The following is a 16,162-nucleotide window of genomic DNA, read 5'->3' on the forward strand; positions in this document are numbered from 1 at the left end:
GCAGTGTGTTTATCCATATAAGCAAACAGCATCTCCAGATTTATTGTTATGCTGCTTGTCCGTGTGCAGCGATAAAGTAAAAAAGCCGTATAGATTAATTCAAAATGGCCCTCTGCGAACATGCATGAATATTCATTCTGTTTAGGGTTAAGCGTGGAACAGGCATATGATCAAACGCCAACAACCAGTTAAAGTGTCGCTCCTTCCAAAGATTTGTGGCCCATATTATCTGCTTTAGTGGCCCATTATGCCCGCTTAATATCACACTGTAAATCTGCAAGGTAATTTTCCACCAGTGAGTGGGCAGGACAGGTACAGTAGCATCAGTGGAGAGGAGGGTGGGGAAAGAGGAAGAATGTGGGGGTGAGGCAAGGACGACGTAAATGGCTTCCTCTACAGAACGCCAATTACAAAAGGATACATGCAGCAAATGCTAAAGAGTCAGATGCGGGGGTCACCTCTGGAGCTGGTGGAGCACTAATACAGACCTAAAAGTTTAGTAGGTCTCAAAATGCATATTTTCTAATGTTTTTTTTTTCTAAAAATATATGAAGTTACTGGAGACTGGGTGCAACTGATGCCCTACACTTAATTTGTGTTCCTGTTGTTACATTACATCATATTAATCTCATTTTTACCATGAATAAATACAGACACAGCAGCTTATTGTCACAGTGACACTTTAGTGCAGTACCTGGGTGACCAGAAAAGTGCAGAGCAACATTTTACATACCAATTAACATTTTACATTTTGTTGCTGAAGTGAAAAACTGTAGTGTGAAAGTGCCAGTTGGCTATTTTAAGCATTTAACTACTTCTTGGCTGGGGACAGTGGTGGAAAGAAGTAATTTAGCTCATTCAAAGAGTGGATTATAATTTCAATGTACTTGTATTTCCATTTTCATTCTTCTTCGTACTTCCACTTGACCACATTTCAGAGTAAAATATTCTAATTTCTACTCCGCTGCATTTACCAGACAGCTCTTTGGAAACAAACATTTTACGCAACGGATAATATAACAGCTTTATAAATATGACAAATTGTTAAAGAATAAACCAGTAGTTTCCAGCTTTTTACAAAAAGCAGTGTGTAGTCAGACTCACATTTCAGACGGATATGAGTTGTTATAAGCGCCACCCTGTAAACCTTTTTGTCTGGTTTCATTTCAATAAATGTTCCAGTGGTCCAATATCTCAACAAAAATCACAGATTAGGGAAAAAAAAAAGCTGGTTTGTGTATCAGAACTTAGTGTTTTCCTTTTTCCTCTTCCATTAATCATGTAATGAGCCCTCAGAAGTGTCTGCTGCATAATATAAAATTGTCTCATTGATTCAGGCTGACGGTGTCCCAGTGTGGCATTCATTTTCTCATGCAGTTCTCATGCAAGACATGTTTCGTAAATGTCACATTGTTGCATTCATCTCATTTGAGTTTTCTGCTATCCGTGCTAAGCTAAATCAAACAGAGGTGGTTTGAGAACTGAACTTGCAGAGTAAGTTACTGCAAAGAGAAATATAAACTAAGACTAACTACAGGCAGGTACCGCAGTCATCACAGATTTGAATAAGAGCAAACACTTTGGTCTATCACTGCTCAAACATCCAAATTCTGAGGTACTGCTGTTGCTTCCACAAAAAAATGTCAGTGCATTTTTGTACAGACCTGGGTTCCTCCTTCCTTTCAGGTATCCCACAACATTGTAAATCTTCTTGTAGGACAACTGGTTTCCCACAGTCAGGGTTATCTTCTTTCGCTCTAGGAAGAAGCAAAAAAAGATCAACTTTAAGGTGAGCTTCAGTGGGGATAGAAAAACAAGCTATTGGAATTCACTGTAACTGATTTCAAACATGATGATAACATTGGCTAATTCGACATTTTACTGTGTTGTTCAGTGATACTGAATTGAATTTCGTCCTCAGGGAGATGCAACATGTGTTACCACTAAGAAAAATAACATATATACAGAAATAGACAGGTTCAGAGTTTGTGCTCTGAATCAAAGATTACCTTTTCAAACTAACAGGCTGCTGTATAAATGAAAGCAGACTGGAGGAAAAACAAACTGAAAATCAGAGGACAGTGGTGCTGAGTGTGGTCAAAAAAAGGTGTTCAAATGCAGGGGGAAAAAATCAAGCAAACCACCCACCAATCAACAGGTTATGCAACTTTGAATTCATCCATTCTAGCAACCCGTAGAGTCCATTAAAGTTGATTTTTTTTTCCATTCCTAAAAGTCTGGACTGAAGCTTGGCAAAACAATCAGACACACTATGTCATGCTTATATAATTTATTTTCAGTATTTTATCTTTCACTCTTCAAATGAACACAAATGAAAACAAACTAACACATAATGCTACAAGTTGTTGTTTTTTTTGCAACTTCAGATAAAAAAGATAAACTTTTTTCAATACACTCTATTTAAAAAACACCGAGTTGCTTAACAGACAGAATGAAGAATTATTTTCTAATAGAGTTAAACAAGCCATCCAGTACAAATGTCAGTGTTTCATATCACATTTACATTCTTCATATTTATATCACACCATAGATCACTGAAAAACAAAATATCTCAGTGGCAATTTTTTCCCAATATCATGCAGACCTAGTTTGTAAGTTCATGAGAGTGAAAGTCGACTATTAAAACCTCCAGCAGTCTGTCTACATCGGTGCTGACTTACTGTTAATATACAACAGTGCTACTGTTATGGAGCACACACACATTTCACTTCTGTGTGACTGCCTGTGCATTCAATCATAAAGTGCTCAAAGACAGACAGACAGCAACTTAAAGGTTACACTGCATTTAGGATGAAATTTTCCCCTCTGTGGTCTAGAAAACAGCTGCTGTGATCATTTGATTGTAAAATGTATATTTACAAGAACTCTAGCAGAAGCCTGCTGTGATTGTGCATACAGACAGAATAACACTGATGAAGTCGTGACGATTGGGCTTGAGAAAGACCATCCCTCTGTGAGACGAATCAGATTTCATCACAACCTCTCTTTCTGAGCCAGACATTTTTGCTGCTGTCATTTTAAAACTGTTCCTCTCTCTGCTGCTGTCAGCTGTCGTTTCAGGGTCAGATCGATGCAACCCTCCTCCACCCCGCTCACCTCCAGTTTTGACTTTTTGACCCACGGTTCCTTCCGATAAGTTCGTCATTAGTCCTGAGCCACATGACATCCATCCAGATTTTCATTCTTCTCCCTTGCAACACCATCACCAGTGTCCAGACTCCATCAGGATGTTAGTGCACAGTTCAAGGCATCACTGTTGCCTCAAAATGATGATGTCACGATGTGTCAGGGCTCCCTCCTCTGTCCCAGCTTCAGCCCCCACCTGACCTCCCTCATCCTCCCCCTCCTTCCTCCTATTCCTCTCTCCACCTTCCTGCTCTGTCCAGCTGTTGTTGATCACCAATCACTCATCAATGGAACTCCGGGCAGCTGTGGTGCAGCACACCTGATGATCATATCCACCATAAAAGCTGGCTGCACGCTCCACACCCTGCCAGATAGTAAACTCTGTTCACATAGTCAGTTGTCTTCACCTTGCACTTTTGCTAAAGTTCTCCATTGAAAAAGCCTTGCCTTGACTAACCCTGTTTCTCCTGTTTAGCTCCGCTGACCCAGCTGCCCGGTTCCACCTGCTCTGTCCCTCCATCTCCAGCACTCCGGATCCAGCCCTGACCAGACCTCCCTCCCTCCCGCACCTTGGACCTGCTGCCTGCTCCTGGATCCCCGCCTCGTCGTGGAGGGTCTCTGCCAGCCGTACGCCCCCCTCGGCTCTGGAAAACACCCCGCCTGTCACCCCCCTGGAACGAGGCTCTCCTGCCCGCTCTCCGCCGCCTACCTACCCCACCACGGAGGACGCCAACCGGGCCGCCGGTTCCTGGTATATATATATATATATATATATATATATATATATATATATATATATATATATATATATATATATATATATATATAAAGGGGTATAAGAAGGATGCTTCTGTTATTTTGTCTGGCTTCTTTCTAACTACTACACAGTAAATTTAATAACTAAGCCAAAAGTAACTGCAATGTTCTGTTAATACAAAGTGGTTAATGGGCTGGTTGGTTGGAGTGAAGTAAAAATAATTAGATTCCACTTGTTATTCTGTTTGTTCTGGTCAGACTGTTCCCACTTCTGTCACTGTGCATTTGTGTGTGTGTGTGTGTGTGTGTGTGTGTGTGTGTGTGTGTGTGACTTCTCTACCTCATAAGAGTGAGAGTAAGAGTGAGAGCAGAGGTTGTAAAGAGAGACTATAAATAACTCATAGCCATTTTAAAAAGCCACTCCTTTCAGTCTTGCTTCCTTCCTTCCTTTATGTAAACTTTCATAGGAGGACACAGAGGAAGTTAGTCTTTCTCCAGTTACTGGTTAAACCCCTAAAAACTCGTCCTTATCCAAATTATATACCCAGAAGCTTTTGTTTTTTTCCCCTATTTAAAAAAAAAAAAAAAAAAAAAAAATCATTTTCTGCCTTAAAATGACTTGGACGCAACTCCACACCTTTGCTCTCTTTAGCGTGTTCACATCTAGTATCAGCTTCTATCTCCACTCGAGCACATCAGCTCAACTTTGACTTTGCTTAAGCATTCCAAAACTATATGAGACAATGGCAGATTGTATTATAGGGGTAATTTGGCCATACGTGTGTGCGAACCAGAAACAAACTCTGAAGAAGAGTGAACATACAGAATGTCCTACTCTGCAAGCTGACAAGAATGGTTCTTTACATCTGTGAAATATGAAATCCCAGGAGTCTGAAACTGTTTTTGAGACTGTCGTCAGTGCAGTTTTGATTAGTTTTATGTAAATGCTCAGCCACGGTGTTGACTGCTTAATACAAACACAATATCTCTTATGATATTTAAAATACACCATTGGGACATAATAACAAGGTTAATATCTTGATTTTCATCTGTTGGTTAATTGAGAATTGATTAAGCTCTCTCAGAAGACTTATATCTTCAAGTAATAACTGATGACAAAGGGGGGATTGTGCAGAACGAATCGACTCATTTTACCATTTAAGGAGCACACAGAAGAACTGTTGGAAATTAAAGTTCAGTCGCTGTTCACTTGCAAATCACAGTGAGTAAACGACAAACTAGAATAAAATGGAATCTCAGCCAAAAGAATATTATAGAAGTCAATAATCTCATGTTATTTAGTGCCATGCAATACAACAAAAACAATGGGAGCTCCAGTTTTACACCAGCTGAGCAGGATGGACAAGAAGTGAGGAAGGCTGGAAAGTGTGGATATTGTTAAGATTAGCTGAATATGTATTTAGTGCTTTACCAGCACACATTTACACATATCTGTATGTGCATTAGTATGCAGGCGAGCATATAACACTATTCTATTGACTGAGGTTTTGTGACAGAAACTGGCCAATACTTCAGAATCGAAAATGTTTCACGAGAAATAGAAGGCACTGAAAACACGTTTTAGCCCTGACAATGTGTGTTGGAGACAAACAATGAAAATAACTGTTCAAAGTTGTTTAATATTTTAGCATCGGCACTGAGATGTGTGCAAGCACAATAGACAGATGAACTCTAACACATCATGTCATGACTTTTTCTGCTGCTTGATACAAAAATAAAACACACATGGTTCTCATTTTCCATCGCTAATCTTGGAGAGAAGTCTGCCTGATAGAACATCACTTGCTCACATGTAAGTTTTACTTTAAAGACACAGGGTTTGTTGGCATGAACGAGGAACAGGACAGAAACGCCGGAAAGGAAGATTTGGATGCAAAAAGAAATACTGAGAGTTGTATAGAGATAGTGTGGCTACAGAAAAAGGAATGCTGACCAAAAACAGGTACTCTATTGGCAGTGTTTTCAAGTAGTTGCCACCACATTACCGCTGCAATTTCACCATTTACGTCAGCACCACAAAGGTCTTTGTGACGAGTGCAAAGCCACATTTGAAAACCATTCAGAGCAAAATAATAAGAATAATGATACTATTTTGTACATCTTTGCAGGGTGGCTTTTATAAAAATGTTTTTTTTTTTTTTTTTTTTTAAATTTTCTATGCAGATTCCCTGCCCTTACAAAATCACCTCAGTCCTTCTACGACCATTTATTCTTTCCACATAGAATTCATCAGGTCATCTAATGAAAATGTGTGTATTTGTTCATCTCAAAAATACCTAAAAAGAAAACATCACAATCATTTTGTTTTTAACAATATGCAAACTTTTTGTTGTAAAACCAATACAGCTCATCTTCTATACCAATAGATCAAATTACATGAACATTTGAAAGGTGTTTCTGTTACTTTGTCCGGCCTCTTTCTAACCAGCACCACAAGGATCTTTGTGATGAGCACAAAGAAAGATCTCCAAAGCATTCAAAGCAAAATGATAAAAAGAATAATATATTGTACATCTTTGCAAGATGCCTTTTTCAAAATCATTTTTTTTAAATTTTCTAAGCAGATTCGTTGTCCTACAAATCACTTTAATCCTTCTACAGACATTTATGCTTTACAAACAGTTATTCAGGTCCTCTAATGAAAATGTGTCAATTTTTTCAGATCAAAATACCAAAAAAGAAAATATCACAATGTCATTTTTTACAACATGCAAATTTTGTTGTAAAACCAATACAATACCAAGACAAATAGATAAAATTATATGAACATGTTAAATGTGTGAAAATAAATATCACAATGCATTTTTTTTTTTTTTTTACAATACCATGCAGTCCTGTGATGTTCTCATCCTTAAATTACTCTATAAAGCAATGAGCAGCATCAGAATGGATTAAAATAGAAAACCTTCCTGTGAAGGTCTAAAATTCCCACCGGCTCCCACAAAGAGGGCAAAAGAAGCCCACGCTCAACCACACACACATACAGTGCCATATGATGCATTCGACAGAGCAGTCACTGGATATTGTGTCTGCCAGCTCGGCTGCCTTGCTGGACGGCTGTGAGCTCTGGGGGGCCTGATGGCTGGAAATCTGAGGGAAATACAGACCAAGTGCCAGTAAAGATGTGAAGCAGGGGCTCAAACTGTGTGTGACAGAGGTCCCCTGCCTACAGCACAGCACCACAGCATGACAGCCCACTTTTCCAGCTTCGCTCCTGTCCTCCAAACCCCCTCCCCTCTCCTCCACACCCGCCTGTCTGCTTACCCTCTCGCTCCTGTTTAATACATTATAAAAATGCACTGCTTTCTCTCATAGACGTCACATAACCCATTTATCACTTCTGACATAGGCACAAATGACTATGGCTAAAGAGGAGGGATGGAACATGTGGCCCGTTTGTGTATTCAGTCTGCAGACGTATGCACAGAGAGAGGGGAGAGAGATTTGTCATGGAGTAATTCCCCTTCATGATGAATGGGTTTACAGATAGGGCTGCTTCTACAGGTAAGAGGTGACTCTAAGTTAAGCACAGAGAGCTGATGAAAATATTTAAAAGGGACTATGGTACGTGTTGGATTTTCACAGCCTATATTAAATGGAAAGGCCATTATTTTAACAGGTTGAAACGGAGAAAACAGAAGCAACAACGATAGAATGTGCCCTAATTTCACCATTCATCAAACCGAAATGAACTGTGATAACACCAATGGTGGTATTTAGCAACATTTCCCTGGAAGCAGTGCTGTGCTAGAATGGTTGGACAAGCTGTCTCATGGGGATGCTGGTCCTCACCCAGCACAGCCTTTCAGTTTCTTAAACAGTCCCTTAAACAAAACACTTAACCTCTGTCTGCTTCAAGGAGCATCACCCATGACTGCTCTTGTAAAAACACTCCTCGTGCACCAAAACTACAAAATAGGTCACATCACTTGTTAAATCTGACCAAAAGTGGCATAATAGCCATTTCTGGGTCCAAACACTGCTTGAGATCCCAAAAACAAGTGAAACTTGTGAAACGTTTCATGATCGTTTTCTTCTTCAGTGAGGCACCAATTAGTGTTGGATTTTTAGTGTAACTGTTCTCCCAAGTGAGTAATCAAGAGTCGAGTACAGGCAACAATGTAAAAGAAGCATTAGGTGTTTGAGCTAGAAGGGTTAGTGAAGTTAGGCCAGCTAACATAATGATCAATTACATCCTGGCTACCTACAGAAGTATCATTAGGCTAATATGAACCAGAGCTATAATATTAGGCATCTCACAATTTTACAGCCATTAGTGTGAAACTGATACACTTTTGCACCATGGACCAATGTTTTTGGTACAAGATGGCAACGAGTTGTAACTAGTTGGTTTGATTTGTACTTGCAAAATTGTTAACAATGACATTCTGTGGATAATTTCTTGGCAAACAACAAATCTTGTTGCCAGTAGTACTGGTAATAAGATCAATGAGATCATGAAAAAATATGAAGCGGCTAAGAGAACAACAAGAAAAACTGAACCAAACCAAACAAACAGACTGCATCTGGATTTATGTGCAGTTTTGAAGTATAACTTGTAACAGGACTTAACAGTTTTGCTGCTTTCCTGCACAGCCACATACACTGACTCACTCGCATTTAACTGCTGACAGCATCAAAAACTTTCAAACACCGCCCGCTGCCACAAGAAATTAATCACATCTTTGCAATTACCCAAATTTATTTTAATCACCCACGGACCCATACATTTACACCACAAGTGCCATGTAATGAAAAGAGCTGATATATAATCATAGTCTAAATTCAGAAGTATCTCGGTGCCATGCTCTGCTGGGTATTAAATGCAGAGTTGAGAAGAAAAAGCAGTAAGTGAATGTGGGAAACCTGCACACAGCAATCAATAGTGGTGTAATTAAAGGGCCTGGGAGTCCTTTCTATAAAGCCATTTCAAGTTGTTCTGCTTCGCTCGCCTCTCCCTCTGCGGCATCGCAATGTAATTGCCACGGAAATTTGGTACACTTTTGGCATTTGTTCTGAGTGGGAGAGAGACAGAAACAGACTGAGAGTGAGAAAGAAAGAATTGCATGTTGTGTTAAAAATGAAGAAAGGAGGGACTGACAAAGAAGAAAGGCAGATTTGCTGAAGTCACATTTTTCAATCATGTTTTTGGCATCAATAATAGGTTGTAGATGAATGTGTGGGACTGTTTGTGTGTCAGAGAGAGGGTCTGAATGTCAAAGTGTCTGTATTTTGCTCTTCACTTTAAGTTTAGGATAACACAAGATGATATAAACTCATATAACTGCTTCTGTAATGAAGGTGCATGAAAGTCAACACAATCACATTGTTTTTTTTTATGACAAGGATATATATTGGACCAAAACACAAGCATTCTGAAATAAATCAATCTTTTTTTCTTGTTTAAAGAATATAATTAATAGGTTTGCTAACTCTACATTCTCTATTTTTTGACCTTTAGAGTTCTGATGAACTCAATGTCATGAGTCATTTTGTATCTTGTTAATGCTGTTTGATAACTGGTGATAAAAGGGCTTTGAGACTTTCAGGTTTAATATACAGATAAGAGGCCAAGTAATTCATTCCTGATGGTAAATATTTAAGCTCTAGCAGACAGTATATATATGCTATTTACTAACTGTCACTGTAGACTGGCACTATACTTTCTAGACAGACAGAGGCCAGTGAATGACAAACTTTTGCAAGAGTTTACGAATAATTTTTTTCATTTTTGAAAGAATTGTACAATGATGTTTCAAGACTCCACATTTAAAATGATGGCATACTATCGCAAATATTGTGATAAATTACTAACAAAGAAACAACAAGGAGCAATGAGCCAATCTTCATGATGAGCTTTGAATTACAACAGGTAACAGGACACAACTGTTTTCCTGCCATGTAATGAACTGGGCTGATATATAATCACAGAGTTTGGAGAAGCTTCACAGTGCTGTTCTCTGCAGGATAATAAATACTGAGCAGAAGAAACAGCAGTAAGTGTGAATGTGGGAAACCTGCAAATAGCTATCAATAGCGGTGTAATAGTGCCTCAGGCAAAAAAAAAAAAGAAAAAAAAAAGACAGAACATAATGAAAGAAATATGAAGCATATAGAATTACAACAAGTGAGTGTGTTTTGTGCAGAAAAGACACATTGTAATATCCATCGCTATCCAGTGCCTACAACTTCCACAAGCAATATTCTTTTAATAGATCAAATTTTCACCTTATTTCCTGCCTCTAAAATTCAACCTTTACTACTCAGGCATATGTTAGACTACACTCATTTTATTTATATATTCTGCCATGGCAACTGTGGAACTTTTTGAAGTGATGGATCATACTTGGGAACCTTCTCTTAAAAGGCAGTGGCAGGTTGCGTTTTATTGACTAACAGAAGAGCTGAATCCTGGAACCGGGTGAAACGGTTTAAGGGAAATCTTTACCCTCCAAAAAACAATGCTATTTAACACTATTTTACATCCAAAGTTGTGTTAACAGCTGTGGTTTGGCCATTTTTGGCACTGCAAGACAGTTTCATCTATGCACAAAATCAGATCACCACTCTAATTTAGGACAAAATTAGTTGCCAAAGAATTATTAGTTGCCAAAGAATATTTGCTGATCATTGGATAATGTCATCTAGTGTGGTTTTTGCAAATGCTCTGAAATCAAGGCATTACTATTACTGCACATACCACCTCCTTGCAGTCTTCTGGGTGTCCAGAGCAAGTTCACTGCTGACCTTGGCACAGGGGAACTGGAGGAACATGAAGTGAACCAAAAATATAACCATGGCTTCCACCACTGCATTGCTAGGCCTAAGTTGACCTTCACCAGATTAAGCATAAAAGAAGAAGCCTTTTTAACTATACTTAGATTGGGACAGTATGGTCCAGGAACAGATACAATAGTTGGAAAGTTCATCATTTGCAGCTCCATTGAGTCAATGTCAGCGTTGGTTCTCAGTAAGTTATCAAATGAGCTTTGGGAGTTTAATGCTGTCATCAGTCTGTTGCTTGCTCCATGCCGCTCTGCCATCAAGAAAAAGACACTTGGTCACAGTGGTGTAGGCCACCAGAACTCATCAGTGGTCCAGTGGACCAGTAAAAACTACATTATGATTTTATTGGTTGTCTATCTCTTTAGTGTGTTTCTGTCATTCAGGGTGCACATGACAGCTCCCTGCATGCATGGTTCAGTTCCAGCCACTGCGTTTAACAGCTTGTCGGCATAATGTCATAAAGCTTAGCATCGGAAGCAACAGTGATGTAGGGACAGTTCACATAAATCACATATACGAGTACACAACCAGCATGTTCGCTGTCTTTATTGTCAGCTAACACATGCCGAAAACAACGTCAAGCTAGATTTAAAAGCTGATAGCTGAATATGAACCACTTAGTAAAGAACAGTTGTTCATTTGTTTCTATAGTTGATAGATTATTCAATTAGCAAATGGAAGCAAATCCTTGTATGTCACACAAGCATACTTTAACCGAGAAACCTCAGGCGCAGTTTAGTTAATGTGAAGGGTAAATTTTAGAGGGCAAGAACAGTATTTGCAACTCAGTTAACTGTCAGTGAGGTTTATTAGAATACCATGATTAGCCACAAATAAAAAATGTTACAGTAGTAGATGAGCCAACACAGCCAATCAAAAGCTTAAGTGCCCATTTATGATGTTCTGGCAGGGTGAAGGGACTCATTGTCACACTCCCACCAGTCGCTGCACTCTTTCATCAACTTGTCCAACGCACACTCTTGGAAAGCTTCTAACTTCCAGTAGAATAAAAAGCACAAACATGTATGAACACAAAGCCGGGAGCAACAGAAAAGTGTGTGTGTGTGTGTCTGTGCCATCACTTAAGAGTGTAAATGTGTGTGTGTGTGTGTGTGTGTGTGTGTGTGATCAATCAGCCTTGCCAGAGTAAACAGGGTCTAGCAACACGCCTTAGAGATAGTGATGGACTAGCTTGGTAATTGTCTGGTCAACAGACAGACCACTCAGATAGAGTCAGAGCCAAAGCCCCGAGGCCTGATGGGGACAGGGTGTGTTCAGTGAATTAATCAATCTAAAAAGGCTGAAGGCATGAGAGAGGTAGACATGTTCTTTCCAGCAAACACATCCACATGTATAAACACGTACTGATACAGGACCACAGATATGAGCAAAGAAACAAGAAGTCAAGATTAGGAACTACATTTAAATCAAAGAGAGTGCCGGGACTCCATAAAATAGCTGCTGAAAATGAAAAACGCACAGAAAAATGAATGCAAAGGAAGGAAAAACTTAAACTCTGCTTACAAAATTGACAGAGACATTTTAAGAAAAATCAGTGTAGGAAGGCATACAGTAAAGTATTTAATAAATCTAATATACAGAAAGTGCTTGAAGACATTTGGATGTGCTTACTTAGTGTGGGTGTCAGAAATGTTTAGTTGCAGATACAACACTTTCCATGTCAAAGTGGTAACTTATATGTTGCTATATGTCAAGACAACAATAACTGGTGTGTGGCAAACGAATGCTAAATAACTGCTGAGGTGCAAGTATTTCGTACGTGGTAGTTAGAAGGTGGCAATTCTGATTTGTACTATATCATTTGGCAATTCAGCAAGACACATTTTCTCGCAGAAGAATCATAAAAAGAATAAAAGTAATATAAAGTTTGCAAGGCTATGCAATATTTAATGCTCTCAAACTAACATAACTTATGCAAACCAGAGTCTTTTTAAAAGTCCAGCTTTTACAAGTGGACATAACTGAAAATATGAACGTAAAAGTAGTAAAACACATGCATAAATTCACTCATGTATACTCAGCACTAAGAGTAGTGTGAGGCTGACCATGTTGTCTCGATGAGGTCTGGCGATCTCCGTGGAGGGCCCCTGAGCAATTAACCAGTGGCCAGTCAATACAGCCAGCCTTAATTGAATGGGAATTAAAAGAGAAAAATAAGGAGAAAAGGAATTAAAAAGAAAAAAAAAATGAAAAGAGGCAGACAGATGGAAACAAATGATAGTGGGATCCCAAGAGTGGTCAGTGGTGCAGCCAATCGATTGGAGACAGATTACATCTCTCTCGCTCTCTTTCTTTGTCTTCCCATTGTCCCTCTCCCTCTCTTGTGCCTGTTCTCTCCCTCTTTCAAACGTATTTGATGTAATGGAAACACTTCAGAAAGAAGCCTACCTTGCAAACCATTGGATGTACATTAAGCTCAGTCGACACACACGCCTGTCTTCAGAGAGCGCACACTCAAAATTTGCCCTCCAAAACCAACAATGCTTCTGCCAAAACTGGAACAGCATCTGATACAGCAATTACAACACATGACACACAAAAGACATCGAGGTAAAGAAATGTTTACACCACTGTGAGACCAAAAAAATCTTAAAAAAGGCTGAATCGACTATGAACCAATAACTATAGAAAAGTATCAGTCAGCGATGCTCATTAACATATATGACAGCAAAATACTTAAAATCAAACAGAACTCTTCTCTATTTTTGAACAACATGGACTTAAAGATCACAACTGAAAACAATACCATGACAACATTGGGACACACACGCTCCATCGTCCCACCTGCATCAATACTACTCACGTCTTTGGCCAATGATTTTTTGGGAGGTGCATCATTGATTATCCACTTGAGTTGCATGGGTGCCCAATGGTGATGAATTGTGTGTGTGTGTGTGTGTGTGTGTGTGTGTGTGTGTGTGTGTGTGTGTGTGTGTGTGCGTATGTGTGAAGGTGGATCGGGTTGCAGTATGTGTGACTGTTATCTGTGCAACATTGGAAAAGGGTAGAATGCAGTGTTCCAGCCAGTGATCAGCCACTTGGATTTATTGGGGAATAAATGGAAATGGACAGACGGCACACACGTACAATGGGGAAACATGCTGACAAGAGGCGACGAGGACTGAGTGAAGGCTTAAGTGAAAGACAGAGAGCTCCGAGTAAGGTGGAGAAGGAGCAGAAGGTGGTCATGCGGCAGAGGCCCGAAGTGACGATGATGAGATAAGAGGGGATTTATGCTCTCGAAAACAGGAATTATCCCTTAATACTGTATCCATCTCCCTTTTCGTGCACTTCTCTCACACACATAGACTCCCTTTACCATATGACACAAGCCAGCATACACAACCATAGACCTCAGTATACCAAGACTGCCGTTGCTGGTTCCCTTAGTGTAGCAGTCCCTGCAAGAGCTCATCACACCTATTACATTACAATAAGAAATGATAGACTAATAGTGGAAACTCAGCTTTTAGACAAAGTTTTGTACAGACTTAGACGTAAGACCCAGGAGTTGGACATGTGTTGTCGTATTGATGTCTGTCATTAAACAATTGGAAAGTCACCTGAAAAACAATGGCATCTTCTCAAACACCAACATATGATCTGTGTTTAAAGTTCCTGGCAAGGAACCTCTTGGTAAGCAAATAATGATGTTTCTCAGATATAAACAGGAAGCAGTGTGAGGTTTTCTTAGTATGAATCGGTCTTAAAGCTTTGCCAAGGAGTAGCTGCTCAAACATTTATATTATTCTAAAAGTCTTCTATCAGAAAGTACTGACTGTGAATTGAAAAACACTGACTGTATCTTTACAATGTAATAATCCGCTGGGAAACCTTGAGTCCTGGTATTCATCTGGATGTTACATTAACATATACCACCAACATACACATGGTTCGCAGCCCATCACACCTCTTAATGGCAATAAGACTCCCCAAAAGCCTCTCCAAGCACAACAATGCGCCCTCCCACATCACGAGAATTGCTCAAGAATGGCTTAAGGAACCTAAAAGTGTTGACTTGGCTTCCAAACTTCCTGAATCCCAGTCTGATCAAGCATCCATGAGATGAGTTGGAAAGGCCCTGACACACCAGAACCAGAGTATCTGCTGCTATTGTCCTAATGCCAGATACAACAGGAAACACAATGTTAGGGAAATAAGGAACACCACCAAAAGTTATTTTGCTTCATGATGCATGTCATTAACATTTCTACTACCAATTCATTGAAAAAAAAAAATCTTCAGAGGAATGGCGTTTGGTAGAAAACATGACAGCTAAATATCTTTTTTGGAATAGTGACCCATTCTTCTGTATAATATTTGAAACCAGATTTTCCTAGGTGCTTTATCTTAGTGGAATGGAGCAATAGGGAGATATATTATGGAAAAAAAAAGTTCTTGCTCTTGAATTTTTAGTCACTTTTAGCTAATGACATGGGTTTTGCCATGGAAAGTCAGTCGTCCATCACTTGGATCCAGGCTGGAACCTCATAGGATGGATCTTGTTGACTTTGGTTATCCCATGACATGTTCTTTTGCACCACAACAGAGTTGACATTTATGGTGTTAAGAAAAATATCTTGACAACTTTTGGATGGATGATCACAAAGTCTCCCATATTCACAGTCCACAGAAGATGACTCCTTATCAATTGTGCCCTTATCTTTCTTTTCATACAAACATGAAGTCTATACTTGTGGTGATGTTGCTAGAAAAGCAATGCTAGCATGCTAAAACTCTAAACTAAGATGGTGAACATGTCACCTGCTTAACAACTTATGTAATTATTTCACTCAAAGCGTTCTGGCTTTTTTCCATCAGCCCTCTCTTTCTATATTTCTTCACAACACCCAAGTCTTTGAATAATAGGAAAATACACCTGCTTGTTATCTATTATGTCTGTCTGACAAAGGAAATTACACCGTCTTGCTACACATTTATTTTGCTTTCTTTTGCAATATTTTTGATTTTACTTTAATTCTTCCACCTAGTGCGAGAGAAAATACTTTTCTGGTATTGACATTGCTGCACTTACTGATTTCTGTCTTCTTTTTTGGGCATGCTTTTACGCTTTGTGTAAAAAGCAAGTGTCATACTTTTCACGAGCATTTCATGACCATCTTTGCCCTGAGGCTCTGTAATGTTCTGGCCTGCTACACTCATATTTTAGTGCCTTTCTTTGCCTTCAAGGAGGAATGTGGAAACCCTAGTCACAAGAAAGTATCTCTTTTATTTAATCATTCCATCTATCTATTCATTCTGTTTTGTGTGAGAAAAGGTCATGGTGACTCCAACAGTAAGAGCTTGTCCCTGCATCTCTGCTCTCAGCTCATTCAGTGTAGGTTAATTAACAACTGCAGCTTTCTGATGATAGCCTGGTCATGAGGTGCACCCGAAAGCCAGCCACATTTCAAGGCAATGAAAACTGTAT

The 16,162-nt window shown here is 39.3% G+C and overlaps 1 protein-coding gene across 4 annotated transcripts in view; it reads right to left on the reverse strand.

Moving 5' to 3' along the window:
- LOC111562694 (inactive N-acetylated-alpha-linked acidic dipeptidase-like protein 2) overlaps nt 1-16,162 on the reverse strand; it is a 520,178-nt gene that overhangs the window by 186,494 nt on the left and 317,522 nt on the right. For all 4 annotated transcript variants that reach the window (XM_055016278.1, XM_055016281.1, XM_055016283.1 and 1 more), the window contains one exon: nt 1,665-1,757. In XM_055016278.1, the coding sequence (XP_054872253.1) occupies nt 1,665-1,757 (93 nt within the window). The remainder of the gene's footprint in view (nt 1-1,664; nt 1,758-16,162) is intronic.

Source organism: Amphiprion ocellaris, chromosome 2, assembly GCF_022539595.1.
Source record: "Amphiprion ocellaris isolate individual 3 ecotype Okinawa chromosome 2, ASM2253959v1, whole genome shotgun sequence".
Taxonomy (NCBI): Eukaryota; Metazoa; Chordata; class Actinopteri; family Pomacentridae; genus Amphiprion; species Amphiprion ocellaris.